Genomic DNA, 22,997 nt, shown 5'->3' with positions numbered 1-22,997 from the left:
TAAATCGAGCTACTTGATCAAAAGGGATGATGTAAGACAATCAGCTGCTGAATTATCTTGTTACTTGCTATAACAAACCCCGTCAGATTTATCATGAGCCAAATAAGATTGAAATGCTAATTTCATCTACAGCACCATCAGTACCTTTACCAGAAACAAGGAAACATCTTGAAGTTGAAGCTGCAGAAGACACATCATTGTTTTCTTTTTCAAGCAAAAATACATCATTTGGTCATATTTCCACATTTCCTACAAAACCGTGTTACAGTGAGGCTGCCTCTTTATCCACATCTAATTGTCAACAGCCACATGGTTTATCTGAAGCAGGATCCACCTGTGAATGGAAGGAAACATCCAGCTGTTTGAAACCAGTCCTAGAGTCTGTTTCTTCACCTTATTCAGAGATTTCCCGAGATCAAGATTTTAAAAACAATCTCTTAACATCTGTCCCAAATGCTCCTATTTTACAGAAAGAAGAAATTTATATAAATACTAATTTTAAAGAATGTCTTTTTAGGACAATTGAAAAGGGAGATGCCAATTCTGATTCAGATAGTAACATAAGAGACTCAAAAACAGTTGAGTTAAACCACATAGGTAAAGTGGCCCTTCACTCCAGTGACCAGTTTGCAACATTAATGCAGATCCCTGAAGCTGAAAAAGACAGTATGCAAGAGAGCAGGGATGTTCTGAGAGAATCTGCTTTAGAGGTTCCCTCATTTAGAGAAGTGAAAGAAGTACCTCGAGCTGAAGGATGGGATTCAGAAAATAAATCTGAATTGCAGACAAAAGGTTTAATGAATGGTTCCTCTTCAAGCTTAAAAGTTGATTATTCTGGAAAAAATGTAAGTCAGAAAGCTTTCCCAACTTTGAATGCTGGGAATATGATGGAGAAGAGCAGCGAGAGGGACAAATGCGACCTGAATCCTGCTTCCAAGCCAGGAACACCTTTATCTGTGGATTTTGCGATGGAGAAATCAGTGCACTTCAATGTAGAGGGACGTGAGAAAAAAACTAATACTTCACTTGATTGTTCTTGTGAAACAAGTGAAAAATTCCCTCCACAGTTCAACTCAGATATGTGTTATGAAAACATACCTAGAATTAAGGATGTTTGTCAGATGAGTACTTCTTTTATGGAAAATAATAGCAATCCTCCAGATCAGAAACACCCAGAAGTAGCTAATCGTCTTGTGTGTAACTCCATTCACTCTGGAAAAAACACAAGTTGTTGCACACCTGCAGTAGGAGAGCAAAAAGAAACTCCAGATTTGCATTATTCATTTAATAAAAACAATTGCTTGGGAGCAGGACTGCATTCTGGTCTATCCAGAAATAACACCGGAAATGACTCTAGAGGAACTTTGAGAGAAGACGGACTTTTACCAGTCACAGCTTCTCAAAACTTCTGCCTGTATATCAATGAAACGTCCAACAATCCAAAAGACTCTGTTGAGAGAAAAATCCATTGGAGGTCAGAGGGAAACCAGGCTGAATACAATAATACAATCATAAACTCTGAAGAACTCAATAAGCTAGTAATTAGTATCAAAGAGCTGGAATGTGACATGTTAGAAATGAAACTTAATCAAAATAAACGTTTACATGGTTACTGTACACTTGAAGCATTAGAAAGCAGACGAAACTCTGAAGCCTCTAATTTGATTCAGAGACCCAAGAGTGATCATGAGAAATGTTGCCCAAACCAATCTGTAATTGGAGCAGTAGACGATGAAGAGAAGATCCAGCTCACTGATTCTAGTGAAGATCTGGGTGCATCAGAGCTAACAATGAAGGGTGAGAGTAACATCTGCATACCCACTATTAATCATCATAGAATCCAAGAAAAAGGAAAACAAAATATTTTTCCTGATGCTATAAACGAAAGCTGTCAAAGCACAGAAGAGTTTTCTGACACATTTGACCAACTAGTTAAAATGATATTGGTACAGAAAATATCCATGGCTCTGAGCCATTCGTGACTGCAGAAACCATGAAACATAGGCAAGATATAATTTAAGCTACAGTGCAGATAAAAATATGTATCATAATAATGAGATCTTTTCAAAAGAAATCTTAACAGAATATCCTAATGCTATTCAGGAAGATAAAGTTGATAGGGAAATAAACTATTCTGAAGGAGTAGATAAAGAACAAAGAGAGGCAAGAAAAAATGAGGAATGTGCAAATTCAAAATTAACTGGATTACAACTTGCTGAAAATACCATTTTGCTGCAAGAAAATCAGACTCTGTGTTTTACTGATTGTGGTAAGAGAACAAAATATGATCCTGCTGAAATACCAGAAATATACTTCACTGCTTCTAAATTGGAAGAACAAGATGATGAACTTGATTTACCAGACATGTGTATTAATAGTATTGAAACACACAATGAGAAAGGATCAGCAAATCTTTGGAATCATGTGAGTGAAATACTGAAGGACAATAATGATAGTGCTAATTTAGGGGATAATAAAGGTGTCACTGAATGGTATGGAATTAAAAAAGATCTCAAACAAGTTGAAAGCATTAACGCACCTCAATCTTCCACAGATTATTCTCAGACTTCTATTTCAGAACACTGTGATAAGTTTGTTGGAAACAGTCTTGATGCTTATAAATCTATACCAAGGTGCTACCTTCCTAAGGAAAATGAGCCAGTGCATTTGATAAGCCCAGGACAAGTATGTATACCTGAGGTTCAGTCTCAAACCATCAAGGCACAAACCATGCATACTTTCAAAGCAGAAAAGGAAAGGGGGTGTTTTAAAGAAAATAATAGAAATCCAGAACAGGATATCTTCCAAGATCAAGTTTTACCAGGAAACATAGGCAGTTACTGCTATTCAGATAGTGAGGCATCTTTAAATGAAGTATCAAAACAAAAAGAATTGCTACCTCACATCTTTTCAAGGAATGATGCCAATACTGTTGATAACTTGATGCCAGTTAGCCAAAGAGATGCACCACAAAATATAAATCAAGATTATGATTTAACTTCAGTCACTGTTAAAGGATTTTCCCATGGTCCCACACAAAGTCTTCTGTTACAAACAGAAATTACATATGGAGAAAATAGGAACATTGATACTAATACAACAAATGATCTTACACTGCCATTGAGCAATAATGTCTGCAATGAAGTACTTCAGTATTATGATACAGAAATAAAGAGTAATGGGAAAGCTGGAAGACTATCTTCTGTTGACAAAGAGGAAATAGCTAAATCTGTAGATGATTTAATGTTAAATAAAACTTTAAATTATTCTGTGTCTGAGCAAAGTCCTAATAAGCAAGGCACATATTCCAAATTTATGGAAAGCCATAAATCATTGGATTATGCTTCTGTTGACAACACACAAAGCAATGTTTTCCCTCACGAAAGGTTGGACTCTTCTATAAATCACAATGTTGGTAACTTTCATGAAGAGTCTGAACAGTTGTTGAATTCATTCAACATACCTCCTAAAGAAAGTGCTACATTGGGCTCAATAATTACTGAAAAAAATGACTTCACTTCAGTATTCAGAGGTGAGTTAGAAGAAACGACATATTCTTTTCAAGATTGTTTTGAGAATAGTGTCAGCCAGAAAGAGGTAGACTCATCAGTGCAATATAATCAGGAAAATAAATGCCTTATTTCCACATGCGTTGAAAATGAATGCAAAGCCAATGTTGAAAAATGTAATGAATTCCGGGGATGTCAAACAGAAACCACAGAAAGTCTTGCATGCAGAATGTCTCATGATTTCTCTATAGAAAATAACACTGTAGCATCCTCTGAAGTTGGTGAAACTCTTTTAGGAAATTCTGACAAATTCATATGGGAAAATACTCATTGTATGAAAGACTATAGTTCTGGATGTAATATGAATACATGTATGTCTGGCTACTCTGCCAGACACTTGAATACACTAGCTACAGATGATCTTTATTTTAAAGAGAGTAAAGTGTCTGATTGTCCGGTATCAAGTGCAGAGGATTATGCTTTATGTCAACAAGATAGCAAAATTGATGGGCGTGGTGATTGTATTGAAGAGATCTATGAAAATAAAAAACAAGATCAAAATGATTTCCCTGAATGTGTGTGCGACCAAGAAAATGCCTCTTTACAATCTGACATTTACACAACTAGAACAGAAACAAAATTACCAGAAAAAAACTTGCTTACTCCTCAACATGTTAATGAAAGGAGCAGCCATGAAACAGCACCTCCTAAATGTTCTGTGGAAGATTTTTCAGCTTGCATTTTATTTAAAGATGCCAACCCGCCAAAGTCCCAAGGGTGTTCCTCATGTTCTACATGTAGTTCATCTACCAACTCACAGCACAATTCTTTGACTTCCAGTTTGTCAGCTACATTTCAACTCCAAGAAAATAACTCGATTGGTCACCAGGATTTGCCAGATAGTTGTTTCTCATCTTCAGAAACATCTCTTAAAAGCAACACAAGTCTCAATGAGACTCTGATACCTGCTGCTTTAAACCCAGGTCCCTTAAACTGTCCCTCACTTACTGCCAGCCAATGTGAAGATTCTGAAATCCTTAACCCGCCATTGCGTACTTCGGAAACAATTATTTTTTATGCAGAAGGAAATGAATGTCTCCCGTTATCTAGCTGTCAAAGAAACTCTATTTTAGATTGCAGTGGAATACATAATTTTAAGTCTGAGAAAAAATGCCATGAAGTAACTGATTGTCCTGAACCCCCGAATAATATTTTACCACAAAAAGAATGCTTGAAAGATAGTGACAAAACTTTATACCGCAATTTAAATGCAAACCTTGGTTACAAAGAGAGCAGAGTACACTATATTAAATAGCAGCGTGGATTGCAATAAATGTTTCTACTACAGAAATAGGTAACTCTCAAACAACTGCATGTAAGATGATGAAGGCTGAGAGAGAAATTTTGATATCAGACGAACTGAACAATTCAAGGAAACACGATAGAATTCCTCCAGTATTTCTCATAAATGACTGTTTAACTTTGCAAGAAGAGCATGCACCGGCCGTACAGAAGAATAAAAATAACATTTACACTTCACAGAATGCAAAGAGAATGAAAAAAGATACACAGTGGCCAGATTTGCAGAGTCATAGCTTATCAGCACCAGTGATTGCTACTTCTGTTGTCGAATGTGCTTCAGAAACGTCCGAAGAAGACATGTCTGTGCATCCAGCTTCTAAGTCATTACAAGAATTAAATATGAGCATTGAGCCGCCCTCTCCAACTGAGGTTGACCTGTGCAGTACTAAAAGCTTATCAAAATTGAAAACAGAGAATGTCCCAAGTAATTTTAAACCCAGGTTTCAAAAAAAATCTATTGTAGCCCAAGGAGACTATAAAGAACAATCTCAAGATGTTCCTTCTTCAGATTCACCTCCAGTTTCTTGCCTAAAAGCTGTCGCTTACTCTATTGATAATCTTACAGATATAGAAGCAAACAAATGCTCGAGTAGCATTACCCCACTGCATGATTATATAAACAAAAATAAAGAACCGAGATATCAATTGGAGGCAACAAATGAACTAGATAAAGATAATAATGATTCAATGCACTTTAATTCGAGTGATATAAACCCTTACATACACCCATGGCAGCAAGATGAATGTTGCAAGATGGGTTGGAAACAATATGTATTTGGAAGTGCAAGTGATGTTTCCGGCAATCCTCCTCCACTGAGCTTGGATAATCAAACTGTTATAAGATGTTCCAGTGTGGATAATGGTTTGAACTCTCAAAATTCTCCATTCCATTCTCATCTCAGTTCATATGCTATTGCAAGAATGTTGTCCAGCACCCTTAGTAGTACCGAAGATCTCCAAAGGTGGGAAGTTGCAAGAGAAAGTTTCGATTCTACGCATTCTGATGGAAATGACAAACGTGATACAAATATTTCTCAGGATGAACTTGAAAACACACCAGAAAATTGCATTTCCAGTTGTGAAAATGTTCTTCCAGATATGAGATGCACTCAACAATCTGAAAATACTTCCACACCAGTTGATGAAATTGTTCTATTCTACCCCACTAAAACAAATTTACCATATAATAAACAGCAAGAAATAGTTATTTGTGATCGGGAAACACAGACAGAAGCTCCAGCAAAGCATAAGAGACAGAAGAGACATCGCAGAAGCTATACAGACCTACCTGCAAGAAAACCTGAGCCAAGCAACAGTTCATTCCAAGAACCTTCTTCTTGGTCAAGCGTGCAGAACATTTCCATGCATCTTTCACAGCTTCTTCACAACACCTCTGAGCTGCTTGGAAATTTGTCCTTTCAAAAAATAAAGGACGACAAACCAAATTACCATAAAGCAGTTGAACAGAGAACAAGCTTTGGCATGTTTGATCGCCATACTCAAACAACCGAAGACATAGGCATTCAAACTGATATTTTAGGACATCCTCGAAATACAATTGAGGACAGACAAATTGATGCTAATGTGAAAACCGAGCTAGTGAAATCTCAAGAAGTAAATGTTATTGTGAAGCTAGTACATCCAGATACTATAAGTCTACCTAAGGAAAGAATATCAAAAACCAAAGGAAAGAAATTGCTGAGTATGCCTGACATAAGAAGTCATGATGTTGATACTCAAGAACATTATTATATGCCTCAATCTATTTTAGGTATGCATTCCAGTTCTTCTTCAGAAGTGCCTAAAACACCATTAACTATTTCATCAACACCTGCTTTCAATAGTCCCCAAAGTATATCCAACTGCACCCCCATTATATAATTCTAGACGTAAGTCTTCAGCTTCTGCTGTTAGTAGTCCTGCTTCTTGTAGCTCTCTGTCTCCCAACTGTTACTTTCAAGATGATAATCCTATTGATAAAACTGGCATTTCAGAAAGAAGGCAACTGTATGCGAAAAACAACTTGCTAGTTGACAGAGCTTCTTCCCCTATTTTGATACTAAGTGCAAGTCCAATCAACCAGCAAACTACATCAGAGATTTCAACTAGTTTTTCCAAAGCATCATCTGGAAAGAGGTGAAAAGTACTGATAATTCAGGAACTGATTTTAAGAAAAGGATTCAGATCTACAGTATACTAGGTGTTTCTGGGAATCATGTCCTTGATACTTGTTCACATGCTGAGATAGACAGTGAGTCTACCACACCTAGAGAGAGCAAGGATGTTCATAAAAGATCTGGAAATGGCTCGGATAAAAACATGACCAAAGTGCTTTCCAAAAAAGGTACTTCAAAAACAAAGCAAAGATTGACCATTGACACACATACTGCAGTTCACAGTGAAAGACTTTATCACTCAAGCAGTAGTTTAGAACTTTCTAGCCATGGGGAATATATAATTGATGATCATGGAGAAACCCTTCCCACAGAACATTCATTTCATCACACACGAGCCATGAGAAGGGCAAGAAACATCTCGGGAGAAATTAAAGTGGAAACTCCATTAGAAATTCAGAATGTTCACCATCTAAGAGGTCTTTACCAAAATCGTTAAATGAGCTTCATACCCTCTTCTTGTGTAAAATCTGAAAGAAACCCATGAATGTGTTCTTGATTCTTCTCAACCATGCCCCCATATCTGGAGAAGAATGAGAAGGGTGGTTCTTTACTCAGGTCAGAAATGAGTGACATGCAAGACGATAATGATGTTGATGAAGAGGATGATGATGATGATGACGATGATACAAAAACAGGATCTGATATTGATAGTATGTGTAATACTGAAATCTTGCTAAATGGAAACACTTCGTTAGTAAAGGCCCACAGACATCGAAGTTACAGTCTTCGTGACCTGCCCATGCACAATAAATTCAGCAATTGGTGTGGTGTGAAGGGGCTCCTCACTCTCCTTAACTAGCCTGACATTGAGTGCTAGCGATATCCACAGCCAGACAGAAGGGAAATCGGTTAACAGAAGAACCACTGAAATAGAAGAGAGATTTCTACTTAGCGAAAGGAGAGACAGAGAGATTGAGAGACTAAGAAGAGAGCGTGCCCAGGTTATGGCTGGAATACATTTAGATATGAGTCAGCAACCTCTTACTGTGAACTCACGGAAGCAAAGCTAACCTATGGGATTGGTGAACCGATGCACAACTCAGGATTCTTCAGAATATAGTTGGTGAGGAATTGACAGCAGGTGCCCACAAAGCAGCAGCTTTACGAAAGGTAACTATTTTCTCAACATACAGATTGGCTAAATACAGCAGGAGTTTGACATTCAGGTAGTCCCCGACTAACGAGCACAATTGTGCTAAAATTTCTTTGCTAAGCAAAACAGTTGTTAAAGGAGTTTTTGCCCCATTGTATGACCTTTCTTGACATGGTTGTCAATCACTACAGTTTGTTAAATTAGTAACTCCGTCGGTTACGTGAATCTGGCTTACCCATTGACTCTGCTTGTCAAAAGTTGCAAAAGGTGAACCATGATCTTGGAACACTGCGGTTGTCATAAGTCTAAGTCAGTTTCCAAGTGTCTGGATTTTAATCATATGACCATGGGGATCATGGAATAGTTGTAAATGTGAACAGCAGTCATAGATCATTTTTTTCAATGCTGTTTCAACTTTGAACAGTCACTAAACAAATAGTTGTAGTCAAGGACTACCTGTACCACCACCAACAGAAGAAAAAATAGAATATTGCAGAACAGAAGTAGGTATTTGGAAAGTTGAGCAGCTGCTATTAATCGTATCTTCCAAGAGCCTTCCCTCTGGTAATGTGTAATGAGTTTTTCCCAGAATCATAAATCAGGAGGAGTACTGACAGCTGCTATTAAAAGGCACAAGCTTTTGTGAACTTAATACATTTATGTTATCAATTTCTTACTGACAACCAATGATAGGGGAAGAGAGAAGAGAGAAGGAAAGGAGAGGAGGAAAACCCGAAGTATAATATTATCGGAACATGTTCAAATATTATTCAGTATTAGCGCAGTAACCTCTAACCTAGTAGTTAGAGTAAAACAGTGGGAGGGAATTCTGTGTTATCCTTCTGTCTGGTAAATTAGGGATTATATATTATAGCAACACTGGAAAGATTATAGCTATAAAACACTTCAGCAAAGGGCAGCCCAAGGAATCCAAAACTAGAAATAATGTGTATTAAACATAGCAAGTTTATTTCAAATTTAGGTTCCACCTGCATATTAGACAAGGTTATATTCCTTCCATCTGATATGTTATCTTCTCGCTTCTATCAATCTTGTAAAAATTTTAAAGTTTAAAAAAATACAACTTATTTTATTTTTAAGTATCCCTTTCCCCCCCATTTTCAAATAGGCACAAGAAATCAATTGAAATTTTAAGGAAACAGAGAGAAGAGAGACTTCAGTGCTTCAGAAGGAGTCGCAGTCTTAGTCCACAAAAGCATCTGAATTTTTTGCAAACCCTGGACAGTAACCAGAGAGAAATAGATCTGCCCAGCCGACGCCGTGAATACCTCCAACAGTTGAGACGGGATGTTGTAGAAAATACAAGGTAGGGTGGCCCGGGCCATTTAGAAAGAGGTTGGTGTGGACAGGCGGGTACAGATGAGTGGGCACAAGGTGGGCACAGTTGGGTGAGCATGACCAGGTCAGCATGGATGGGTGTTATTGGGTCAGCGTGGATGACTTGGCATGGATGACTCGATGGCACAGACAGGTGGGCATAGGTTGGCACAGCTGATTGAGCAAAATCAGACTGGCACAGAAACAAGCCACCCTGGCCAACTAGACATCGGGACAGTTTGGTGCCCCATTAGGAGAAACATCAGCCCCTAATGTGCTGGTCGACAGGAATGTGGGGAGGGAACAACTCATGGTGAGGGGAAACTTTGTCGCAGGACAATTCAGACAGTTGAATTGCCATTGAAGATACACTTCCCCTCCCACCAGAAGAAAGATTGTTCCAGTCCAGGCCCAAGGCATGGTGAAGCTACGGAGCTCATAATTAGGGCTGGCTTCCCTGGCAGGTGTCTTTCCACTTCCCAGGATGGGAAGTGCAGGATGGCGAGCACTTGGACTGCATACCATGACAAGCCTCTGTCCACATCCAGATTGTAGCCCTGCCACTGCCATTCTAGGAATGACTGCCCAGGACGATGACATGGCTGCCTGCAGCTTCCCAACCATCAGTAAAATGGTCTTCATCCTGCAATGATGATTATCAGTTTAGGCTGATAATAGTTCCTGCTTTAATTCTTTCCTACATTCAGAATTAATTCTCATTCTAACATTTCCTATTCCTAACCAACAGAATTATTCTTTATTTGTAAAAGCATTCAGAGTGTCATAAAAACTTACAATGTGACTTACAAATCAATACACAGAATACCATAATGACATTTTTAAGGGTTCAGGAACCAAAAATCAGGATCCGGTATCCTTCAGAAATTGAACAGCTGCTTCGAGAATATCAGAAAGCACAAGAAGAAACTAAAACTGAAATTGCACGAGCGAGGGACAAGCTCCGGGAAAGAGCTGAGCAAGAAAAGAAGCGCATTCGAGAACAAATATATGCTCAGCTGCAGAAGGCAAGTGTTAAAATTATTTCAGCCAGTTTTCACAGTTCGTGTTAATTTAAAGCTGCATCTTATGATCTGGGCATGCCTGAAGATACATCATGTGCCAACTTTTTGGGACATTATGTGATAGAATCCTTTGTAGCTGAATGTGTGAAATATAATTCTTTGCAAGACACTCTAAAGATAGTCACATCTGTCCTAATTTATGTTCTAAGTTCGAGGTAGCTCCACTACTAGAAAAAATTGAAAGAAGAGGAAAGAATGCACCAAATCTAACCCAAATGGGGTGTGTAAATCCTTAAAAATTTCTTGAAGATTTCAATTACTAAACATTTGCATCCAGGTATGATTCTTAGGTCACTCATTTTATAAAACAATACCATTTAGAAGACATTATCATTCACCTGTTTTGTTTATTTTCTGAACAAAAACTACAAGCAGAACAAATGAAGTAGTGAATATTAAAAGGAAAAAGATATAAAATCAATGACTACTTGAAATAGTATGAGCAAGCTTTAACAAGTCTGTTTTACAGCATTTCTGAATATTGATGTATTTATTATAGGAAGAAATTAAGCTGAAGACTCTTATAAGCACAAGCACTTTACACACAGATTCCACCCTTAGTTTGTCTTCAGGACCAACTTCTGGATACAACAGTAGTAACACAGCTACTTATTCCACTAGTATTCTTAGCAAACAAGGAGCCCAGGTAATTGTAATTTCTCTTCTTCAAAATAATTAAAATAAGGGAATTATTATGGAATAAGATATTATTTAATGTCATACGTTTGATTTAGCCTGGTCATAAGCTTAGTTGGATGAGATAAATAATATTGTGTATTGAGCAGGTAATTGACATTATGGTGATAAAACATTCATATCATTCTCTATCAATGATTTCTATTAGGTTCAAGCATATTTCTCTTCTCCTGTTACTTTCAACCAATAGAAATCTCCATGATTCTAAATTCATGCTGTCATCCATCAACACCCAACATCAGAGCAAAGCTCACAGTCTGTTTGATTGGGGTAGCATAAATGCTCAATAAAACAAAATTAATAAATAATCACATATTACTTTCTTCTCCCCACCCTCCCCCATATATTAGCTTTGTGCCAAAGATGTGGAACATTCATCAGAAGATGCAAGAGGACGCTCAGCTATTAGTAACCATCACCTTTGCATACTCAAACAAGCGCAAAAGGGAACTGCTAGTGGTAAGGGGCTGGATAAATCATTTAATGATGAGTTCTGTATCATATGTTCAGGATGTTCCACGTATTAAAAAAAAATACTACTGTATACTAAAAGAGAATATATGTTGGTCTAGATCAGTGATAGCTAACCTTTTTGTTATCATGTGCTGAAAGTGCCCCCCCGCCCACCGTGCATGCACCACGCCCCCGTTCATGCACCCTACCTCCTGTGCATACGCCCCACTCACCCATTTTTGGTTTCCAGATTAGTGCAGGAGGGCTTTCCAGGCCCAAAATGGGGCAGGGGGGGGCTGGTGTGGTGCCCCCATGCCCCATTTTGGGTCTGGAAGGCCACTTGCACCAACCTGGAAGCCAAAACGGGGTGCTGGGGGCCCCAGTGAATGCACCCTGCCACTGCGCATGCGTGTGTGCATCCCCTGCATGCACCCCCCTCTGCACATGTGCAGCAAAGACCCGAAGGCCAGCTGGCCAGTGAGAGTGTGGTGGAGCTGCCATGGTTGGTATGCCCGCAGAGAGGGCTGTGTGTGCCACAGGTTTGCCGTCATGGGTCTAGATTGAACTGTGGAGTCCTTGATGCCCTCTGAGCTTGGTTGTTTGCTTGCAGACATTTCATTGCTTAACTACGTAACATCATAGTGCTAGTGAGTGTGGGGCAGCTCATCTCCCTCTTATATTCACTACACTGATGATGTTATCTGATCAAATAATGAAATATCTGCAAACAAACAGCTAAGGTCAGACAACATCAAGGATTCCACAGTACACTAAAAGAACGGGGTTATTTCAAATGTTCTCAGGAAGTCTCCCATTTTTTTCCAGAGCACATTAAACACCTTTTCTTCATCATTTGCTTGGGAAGATTGTATCCTGTCCAGACTTCTCTGTGGGGAAATAATAATTCATAACTGTACCAAGCTATTAGCTTTTCCCTGTGTGCCGATAGTGAACAAAATGGGAGGGCTGGATAGAATATATTTTCAAATCAACCAATTCCTTCTCACAACTGGTCTTCACATATTGAATATATACTTTCTGCAGCCTTGAGAATTGAGCACAATAAGTTCATCTTAGTTTAATTTTAAAATTGATTTTTAAAAGCTCTAGTTTTTAACGAGTTTTATTAAGAAGGAAGTGGCCAGTTTCTGAAATAGTGGCAACAGAAACTGTTGGCTTTCAATGCTTATTGTAATGTGTGTGGATCACAAATGAAATAAAGTTCTTTTGTGATTGGAAGTCTTTCAGCTCTTCTTCACTAAACTGATCTGAAGAATTTGGATTATGAATGTTCAGGGCGTGTTATTTTCAAACTGTTTTAGAAAACCACCTGTTATGGGAAGCAGAATGTTGTGATCCACTAAAGCAACCTGATTTTAATCATTTGCCCAATTTTGTACGTCCTGTAAATAGGTGGCTCAAGTCAGATCTGTGGTGTAGGCTCCTTATTTATCTCATCTGTTACAGAGACTTTTCCTGTGACTTCTTCATCTGTGGAGAAGTGCAGCCTTAGGTACCCTCATAGCCTACTTATTTCACCTAGCACCTTTTCAGCTTCTTCAGTGAAAGGATATGAAGATTTGTCCAAACATGTCTTGGCTACTGCTACTGCTGAGGTGAGTAGATAAGCATGTTGAACACAGATGGCTGTCACAAATGTAGTAAGAACAGTCTGGTTTTCTGCTTATCGGGGTGAGGGAGGTAGGCTGTTCCAAAGGAGGGAGATCTTCATCCAGCAAGTTAAATCATGGGGTTTCTGAAGATGGATTTTCCTTGGTGGTAGGACATTCAATAAAATAGATTGGCAGTCTCAACCTGAAGGAGATAGTCATGCAAAAATCTAAGTTTGAACCATGCATTGGGAGCTGTCTGGCAGCCAGTTCAACTCTCATAGTAGCGTCGTTTCATGGGTAACCTCTTTGTGCCTGTAACTGAAGCTTCTGGAAAGTCTTCAAGAGTAATCTCATGCAGACCGATGTGCAGTAATCCAGCCAGAAAATGAGAGGGTTGAAAGGGCTCCTGCACAAAATGTGATCATGCAAAAACCTTCTTGACCACAGCCATCACATGCCATTCAAACAGGAGCTGTGACCTCAAGCACACTTTGTGTGGGGAAGTGCTGCCCCATCCCAAATCAAGCATGGATATCTCTAGATGCATTCACTTATAAATGCATATCCATTCAATCCAGATAGGATTCAACCTCAGCTCAAGTCTGTGTGTTTGTGTTTGTGTATGTGTGTGTTCCAAGCCAGATTCCAAAAGCCTCCAGGGACTAGGTGAGGACATGGATTACCTTTTCTTCCTGGCTCAGGATAGAGCAGTGTTTCTCAACCGTGTCAACTTGAAGATGTCTGGACTTCAACTCTCAGAATTCCCCAGCCAGCATTCGCTGGCTGGGGAATTCTGGGAGTTGAAGTCCAGACATCTTCAAATTGACACGGTTGAGAAACGCTGGGATAGAGATATATAGATAGCCCTCAACCTATAACCACAGTTGGGACAAGAATTTTGGTCATAAGTCATGATGGTCATAAGTGCGGGCTCCCAAGTGAACCTGATTTTACAGCTATTTTTACAGTGATTGTTAAGTGAATCAGGAAGTCATAAATCCATTCACCCAAATGGGCATCTTTTTCAACAGAACCCAGCTAAAAAGACATGGTAGTCACATGACTGCGGAATACTGTAACCAGCTAGTAAATGTGAGCTAGTTACCAAGAGCCTGAATGGTGGGGGAAAGAGCAGCGGCTGAAGATTTTACAATGACTGCAAATGCTTTATGGGCTGTAAAACAGAGTTTCCAAGGCTTTCATAATTTTCAACGGTCTTTAAACGACTGGCCATAAGTCAAGGAATACCTGTGTAGTTGAATATTATCTGCGTATTGATGAATCCTATCCCATGCTGGGTGGATTCATGTAGATGTTAAACAGTAAGAAAAGAAAAGGGCGGAGCCCTGTGGCATAAAAGATTGTCCAAGGCTTGACTTCTCCCCATCAACATCTGCCTATCAAGGAGGAGAACTACCAAAGAACAGTAGCCCAACTCTCATAATAATTCCAGAGAGACAATATGGTCATTGCAACCTCATAAGAAATCCAACATAACTTATATAATAAAAAATCTATATGAGTAAAACAGCACAAATAGCCCTAAAAAAGAATATATATTGAACTGGGATCCTTGGTGCTCTTTAAGCTTAGTTGTTCGCTCGAAGATATTTTATTACCTAACTAGGTAATATTATTGATGCTGGTGAGTATGAAATTTACTCTCTATTTAGTTGCTCGCCTCTCAGATGAGACAAGTGACTCTCTTGCCAGGATTGTGCATGTCTAAACTTGTTCCTAAATGTTCTCTTTAAGAACTGTGAATCAAAAAATATCTCAAAACAGAATATAAACTGTTTTGGAGCCCTTCTGTTTTGTTATTACCACATCAAGATGTAACACTACACCAGCGTTGGCGAACCTTTTTGACACAGAGTGCTGAAATGGGAGCGGACGCGTGCACAGGGGAACACTGGAAACCGGAAGAGCAGCTGGTCAGCGCGCATGTAGGAGCAGCTGGCTGGTGTGCATCGGAAACCGGAAGAGCAACGGGCGACAGCTAGCATGCCCGGAGAGATGGCTCTGCGTGCCACTTCCGGCACGCGTGCCATAGGTTCGCCAACATGGCGCTACACTATTTGCAAAAGGAACACAACACTAAATAAATAAACAAAAAACAAAAAAAACTATTACAGATGAACCCTTCCAATTACAAAGAAGAGCCTGTTAATAGTTTCCAGGACCCCTTTCATATAGCAAGAATTATTCCTGGTTCTATTACTCTACAGAATGAAAAGCAGAAGATAGTTTTTGGGTTTTTTTTTTCCCTCCGTAGCCCAACTGCAAAGCATGCTGGACTGTTCCCTTGGGAAAATAAATGTAGCAGAGTAAGGAGAAGATAGAAGTCCTTAATTATGTATTAGATTAGCATTTAAAGGTCATAGGAGAAAAGGAGAAAGGAAATCAGGATTCCAGCCAGCAGTAACAACATGCCCACAGGGACACATGTGGCTGGAATACAGTTGTAGCAAAGATGCAAAGAACAGCTCAGATTAATCCATAATATATTTTAACAAAAAAATTCCAATTTGCCCCTAGCTCCACCTAGTTTTCTCTAGACTATTACATTTATTCTGTATCACCAATCCTTGTCTCAGGATTTGGGTGCATAGACTTTAGCTGGCAAAAGCTGGTGCCTTCTCTGTACAATCTTAGCAGTCAGTTTGCTTTGGTCTTGTCAATTAAGCATGGTCTAGTGCAGCAGTGATGGTAAATCTATGATACATGTGTCAAAGGTGACATGCCATGACATTTTGGGTGACACGGCAATGTTCAGCAACACCAACAAGTATTCCCAAAAACAAGTGCCATTCTTGTAGGATTTTAGGAGGCTATTGAGACCAAGTGATAATGGGGTGTGTTTTCATGCAGCTTGCAAACTCTCTGGAAGTCATGAGGGGCTGTGAGAACAGGGTGTGTGTTTCATGTGGTTTGGGAGACTGCAAACTGTAGAAGAGCATTCTCTATGAAGTCTTCAAAGTTGAATGTCTTGTGCAACCCACAGCAGCTTTGCATAGGTGGCAGGATCAACAGAAAGAGAAGATGAGTGTTGCGTAGCAGATCAGGTCTAGGAAGCAGCCCTTCCCCCAAACCCCACGCATCAGTGCTTTTGATTGATTGCACTGTGGCTTATGGCTGCCGGCATTGGCAGCTAGGTGATTGGTTGGCAGCTAGCTACCCTGGAGAGTAAAAATCCCAGGACGAATCCTCCTGCAGTGAATGGGCAGTGCCGAAGCTTTTGGGATGGAGGGGCAGTGGCCCATTACCAAGGGTGAATCGGTGGGGGCATGTCAGCCGAGGAGAAAAGTCAGAGGAAAATCGGCTGAGGAGGAACGCTGACGGAGGAGGAAGGGCGGCCAATAATAGGAGAAGAAAAGTCTCATTCCGGGCGGATCTTGGGGAGTGCTGTGCCATGGAGGCAATCACATCATTTCCCAAGACCTTGGGGAACAGGATGAGTGATGGCACTAGGGCTGAAAACGAGGCCTGGGCCTTGGTGCTGCTGCTATTCCATGTGACCTTGATGATGGGGAGATAGAAAATTGTATCTCTTTTGCTTGGGAAAAGGGTGATACACCAGCAGAGTCAAGTTAGGCCTTTCCCAAAAGTTGATAACACTAAAGCCAAAAAATTGCCACCATTTGTCTAGCGGGACCCAGGAAGTGAACTTTCTCTGTTGAAACACCTTCTCTCAGGAGCATGCGCAAGCCACCGCCCAGCGATAGTCAGCCAGTGTGACTCATTTTCTTCAAAAAGTAGCAAGGAACACGGGTGGGCCAAATGGCCCATTGTTCCTGTATGGCGGCCGCTGCTCGATACACCCGTACTGCCCAGAACCCACCACTGGTTAGGGTGTCCGGTGATATGGGAGATTGTTTTTTTGCATTTGTTCCCATATGTTTGTGTGTTTGATTTGTGAAGTTGCCCAGAGTCATTTTTGGGCAGCCTAGAAATTGGATGGCTGGATGGTTAAATACTTTCCTCTCAGGAGGGATGATAAAAATAGGCAAAATGAAGCTGTCCCTTCCCCCTTAAAAGACTCACCTGGGGGTATGAAAATCTTCACACTCTTGATTTGTTGCTTAGAGTTTTAACATTCCAGATTTTTAATAGACTTGGCCTGCTATCCTATTTTGTGATTATAGATTACAAAATATATTTTGTGATTATACATTAGTATCTATAATCTAGGGATTTCTTTGCAAGCCAAAGTACTATTTCGCACATCCCACCAACTGGGAGATACATCCACATCAAGGATGTAAGTGATAAGTTTATATATTTCGTTAATCTTTGGTTTATACGGTCACTAATTGAAATAAGGAAAATTAAACCTGGTTCCGATAGGTTGCTGAATACCGCATGAACCTCAGAAAAGAACATAATAAGCTATCTCTAAATTTAAATAAAGCTGAATTTTATATAAAGGGCTGCAACTTCTTAACTATAACATTGCATTTTACTTGCTTTACAGGTTATGGCAGTATGTTCAAATGACTTGAAAAACCTTTACAGTGGGCAGGCAACTGCTGGCTGGAAGTAAGTTTTGGCCATAGATCCCTTCTATTTATAGAGTACTTTTTATGGTATTTTTTGCAGAAAAGCTGCTTTCATGTTACGTTTATTTTTCCATTAGATATCAATGCACAGAGAAGAACGTGTTTGTTTATTATAAAGCCTTCTCATCATCTACAACTAAGCATGGGTTTTTGGGAGCAGGAGTGATCAACCAACCTCTTTCCACGGTATTGTGTATGTTGAAGGATGCTAGTAAGCGACATTTGTATGACAAAACCATTACTACAGCTCAGGTACATAAGAAAATAACCAGCAATATTGAGTTGGGTAAGTACTTTTTACACTACAGTACTTACTATAATTGAAGGGAGCTCATAGTTCTACTTTGTCTGAATTGTTTCATAGCACTGCATAATCCTTCATAGGATTTAGCTAAAAACGAGGAAGTTTTATCCCCTTCCTTTTCTGCTTTGAAAGTATATAGAATCTCCAGAGCTGATTTTAATGTACAAAGTAAGTTTGTAGCATCACTTTCCTCTCATCCCCTCCGCTAAGGCCATATAACTGAAAGTGATGCATGATTTCTGGTGCGTCATAAATTACTCTTGGGTTAATCAAGTCAGGGGATCCTGAGATCTACTTGCCTCTTTCTGCTGCAGACATGGCTCCCTGCTCTGGCGCTTCCCTCACGTTGTTGGACCAGCCAAATTCTGGATAGGTGCTTTCCAAAGCACAAGATAGTAATAGCATTTAGACTTACATACCACTCCATAGTGCTTTAAAATATTCTCCTGAGTGGTTTACAAATTTCAGCATATTGCCTCAACAATCTGGGTCCTCATTTTACTGATCTTGGAAGGATGGATGGTTGAGTCAACATTGCTCAGGATCGAACGCCAGACTGTAGGCAGTTAGTCTGCAATACTGCATTCTAATCACTGCGCCACCACAGTTCCTTGATGGAACTGACCAGAATTGCTTGTTAACACGTGTTCACTGTTCTCACGAGGGAGTGGTAGAAAATAATTATACTTTTTTTTTGCAAGAAAAGAATCTTTTAAAAACATGTTTGCATTGGTAGCTGTCATCTGGAAAGCTGGAAAGATATTTCAGGACATTTATTTTGTTTTATTATTCCACTGTGTTGAATAACACAGTGTAATAATAAATTGTCATTGTTATAGCTTCTGTTGCAGAGGAAGTCTCTAAATAAAGTTGGTGCCAAGTACTTTGAGCTTTTATATCAACTTAGGTTCTGCCTCTTCCCCCTTTGGTTAAATGGATATTGTTCTACTTTCTGGTCTTGCCCTGATTTTTAAGCTATTTATGATTTTATGGGTATTATTTTTAGAGCTTTGCACTGATTTTTAAAAAGAGTGTTTAATTTATTATAGATGCCTGTAATTATATCCTGGTTTAGATTTTAGATTTAGATTTTATTTGTGATTTATAGGCCGCCCTTTTCCCTGAGGGGACTCAGGGCGGCTTACAATTCATGGGAGGGGGAGTGCAAGACAAAACATAAGACAATACGTGAATAAAAAAAATAAAGCAATAAAACACAACTTTCATTCAACATTCGGGTGGGGGCGAATTAGAATCTTATCCCCAGGCCTGACAGGATAGCCAGATCTTAAGGGCTGTGCGGAAGGTCTGTGTGGAAGGTCTGGACGGTGGTGAGGGTACGAATCTCCACGGGGAGATCGTTCCAAAGGGTCGGAGCTGCTACTGAGAAGGCTCTCCTCCGCGTAGTCGCCAGTCGGCACTGACTGGGGGATGGAACTGAAGTATATTAATACTTTTTAGCAGAATCAAAAACAGTAAAATGTTGTACTGTTGTCTTCTAGATGCGTTATGAGGACAAAAAAGCTAGAAGAAGGGGATGGAGGCTAAAAATATTGGATATGGAATTATTAAGTTCAGTTTTCTGTTGGTGTGTCGTTTTCCTCATTTGACTAAATAGCTCAATTTCTTTCTTTTGATTTAATTACAGTATACGTGGTGAGTGAGGATTCCTTTTGTTACCAAAAGCAACCAAGAGATTTCTGCTGCATCTGTGTAGAAGCCAAAGAGGTACATAGATCGCTGCTTGCAATGTGTTTCACTCCCCACTTCCTGTATCTAGAAATAATTCAATTAATTTAACAAAGACAGCTGAACAGTTATTGCACCTATGAGGTTTTCAGTCTCCCTCTCTACATTTAAATAGTTGGACCGAAATTCATTCATTTACTTTCAGTTACTGATTTTTTTAAAAATAACCTCACAAACATTTTCCATGAATTATATATATATTTAATAATAATAATGTTTATATACCATCTGACTCACTATAATGAGAGTGACCTTAGGAGTCAGGAGAAAGCTGCCTCTTTCAGTGGTCTGATAAATGAAATGGGGGCGGGGGGGCAGGGGTGGTATTCACTTACTTTCCCTACTGGTTTGCAAATGTGAGTGTGGCCCCATCTGCGCATGTGGTTGGCCTTCCACGCATGCGCTTTGGCTTGAAAACGTGCCTAAATAGGATGGCATAGAGCTGGGGTGAGTGGGTTGGCCGACCCGTGATTTCCACCCATCTGGAGGGGAGAATACCTGAGAAGTAAAGTAAAGGAGGAGAGAGGTACTTTCAGACTTGCAAAATTCTATTATTGGAACCTTATTAAAATGTACTGTTAGTACTCATGGCTGGTGCTTTTTGCTGAGACTACCTCAAAAGGCTGACTCTACCAGAGACCCTGGGTGGGTCACAAATTAAAACCAATAGAAAAATAATGATAAATACAAAGGAACCAAATGATGGCGAAACCAGGCCGCAGTGAAAAACACGCTTCTCAGAAGGACTTCAGACACCCTTGGGAAAGGCCTAGACAGACAACCAGGTCCTCAATGCTTTTTAAAGCTCTGGTAGAGTCAGGAGTCACCCACATCTTAGGAGAAGCCTCACTGCAGAAACCAGGCCCTTCATTAAAGCAGGCCTATTTCCTCAGGTCCGGATAGATGGCATTTTGTAATTGAAAAAACCCAGAGAGTGCCAGTGCTACCACATCAAGTCAGCCAGGGAGGTACTGTGGGAGATAGGCAGCCTCTCCAAATAACTAAGTCTTAACGCAAGTAGTTCTCGACTTATAACCACAATTGTGACCAGAATTTCCATTGCTAAACAATGGGGACGTAAAGCACGGTATCACCTGATTGCATCACTTAGTGACAGCAATCCTAGCACTCCTCATTGCTGTTGTTAACCAAATTCCACTGGTCGTTAGCCAAGGACCCATCCTAAGCCATTCTGAACTTCCCAGCCCTGAGCCTCAGTACTTTCAAAGTAAAGGATTGCCTTCCCTATATTTCCCCACCCCGTCTCTGCCTTTTTGCCTGCCCTGCATCCTCCCTTGCAGGGTGACAAGCAGCCAGCCCAGCCAAGTTCCAGTTGCTCTCACCACCCTGTACTCCCAGGCCCCAGCTTGCCCTATGCTCCATTTGCCCCAGCTGAGCTTCACTGACTGCCCTGCATGAGGCCATCTTCCCCAAGTCTTGCAAGGAAACTGCTGTGAGCAACCTTGAGAAGAGGGTCTTGTGCAGCCAGCAGCGAGCAAGAAGTTGGCAACAGTCAGCTAGGGTGATAAGGGCTATAAGAGGAATAAAAGGGCCTAGGTGGAGGGAAATAGGTGAAGTCATCCTATGGTTATAAGTACAAGCAGATTGCCCAAATGTTATATTGTTATTAGATGCTACAATGGACATAACGTTTGGGACCAGTTGTAAGTACCTTCATTCATAATTTTATTATGTATCACCAATCCAATAGCCAATCAAGGTTACTACCATGATATCAGAGCAATCTAACAGCCTGTCCTTACGTTGAAAATATTTTGATAAAGGCTGGAAAGCCAGTCTATGGGAAGAGAACTCCACAGCTGCTAGTGGATTTTTATCCTGTAATTCTCCTTTCTTTCGCCTAGGAAAATATGTACATCTTAGCTCTTCAATCTATCTATGAAGAGTCAATGCCTCGCCCATGTAAAGAAATGGTACGAGGAGAGATTTTGCCCAGTGCATGGATATTACAACCTGATACCATGAATGGAAAAGACATCACTAAAGTCATATATATGGCACAGGTAGGTATCCGCAGAGCTAGACAAAAAGTTATTGTAAAATACGGTATATTATTATATGAGGAAGATTGCTTTCTACAACATAGTGACAAAGCAAATAAAAATGCATCTATTAAATTGTGCAAGGAAGTATGACAAGATTTTAAGATTCTTGCTTAGTGGACCTTATAGCAAAGTTATTACTTATACTGATTTGCAGTGTTTTTCCACTAGAGCCGAGGTAGCGCAGTGATTAGGGTGCAGTACTGCAGGCCACTTCAGCTGACTGTTATTTGCGGTTCAGCGGTTCTAATCTCACTGGCTCAAGGTTGACTCAGCCTTCCATCCTTCCGAGGTGGGTGAAATGAGGACCCAGATTGTTGTTGGGGGCAATATGCTGACTCTGTAAACCGCTTAGAGAGGGCTGAAAGCCCTATGAAGCGGTATATAAGTCTAACTGCTATTGCTATTGCTATTGCATTGCTGTTTAAGAAGCACAAAATAAATGTCTTATCTGGGATGCAACCTAGGTTTTATTTTATTTTTATTTTTTTTAATAAACATTTGATGCTGAGAAAAGTACCAGGATCTGAAATGCCTTCCCTCTTAAATGTTATTCTGTGGTGCTAAGTCAAGCCCCCAGAAATATTACTGGCAACAAACAAAGCAGTGAACTTTAGCCAGAATGGTATTGGTCAGATGCCAGGCTTCTGGAGCTTCTATTCAAAAGAGCATAGGTAGATCTGCCCAATTAGATGGCATTATTCAAAAACAACTGGTATTCTTGCTCTGATTGTATATATATCCATAGTGATTAGTAGCATAAATCCAACCCATTTTATTGTCATTTTTGCAGGACAGACTATCTGGCCTATTTTTTGTCTAGATTTTTAATGCAATACATATGGATATAAATCTACTGATACATTTTTACACTGCTCTGTATGAGTGCCCCCGGTTCCTTGCTTAATTTTTTTTAAGTAGCAAAAATGCCCCACATTCGCTGCAAGATGAAGCTAGTCTCGAAAGCTGCTTTTTTCATTACATATAGTCCTCAATTTA

General features: G+C 39.9%; 1 protein-coding gene across 1 annotated transcript in view; it reads left to right on the top strand.

Moving 5' to 3' along the window:
- STARD9 (StAR related lipid transfer domain containing 9) overlaps positions 1-22,997 on the top strand; it is a 95,008-nt gene that overhangs the window by 68,636 nt on the left and 3,375 nt on the right. Inside the window, 16 exon segments of the mRNA XM_032213387.1 lie at positions 37-1,978; positions 2,028-4,689; positions 4,821-6,749; positions 7,554-7,819; positions 7,821-8,040; positions 8,043-8,073; positions 8,076-8,214; positions 9,271-9,468; positions 10,324-10,504; positions 11,061-11,207; positions 11,608-11,716; positions 13,178-13,326; positions 17,798-17,862; positions 17,960-18,168; positions 19,835-19,914; positions 21,801-21,959. Of these exon segments, the coding sequence (XP_032069278.1) occupies positions 37-1,978; positions 2,028-4,689; positions 4,821-6,749; positions 7,554-7,819; positions 7,821-8,040; positions 8,043-8,073; positions 8,076-8,214; positions 9,271-9,468; positions 10,324-10,504; positions 11,061-11,207; positions 11,608-11,716; positions 13,178-13,326; positions 17,798-17,862; positions 17,960-18,168; positions 19,835-19,914; positions 21,801-21,959 (8,486 nt within the window).

Source organism: Thamnophis elegans, chromosome 1, assembly GCF_009769535.1.
Source record: "Thamnophis elegans isolate rThaEle1 chromosome 1, rThaEle1.pri, whole genome shotgun sequence".
In the NCBI taxonomy this organism is placed as follows: Eukaryota; Metazoa; Chordata; class Lepidosauria; order Squamata; family Colubridae; genus Thamnophis; species Thamnophis elegans.
This window is presented reverse-complemented; position numbering and strand designations above follow the sequence as displayed.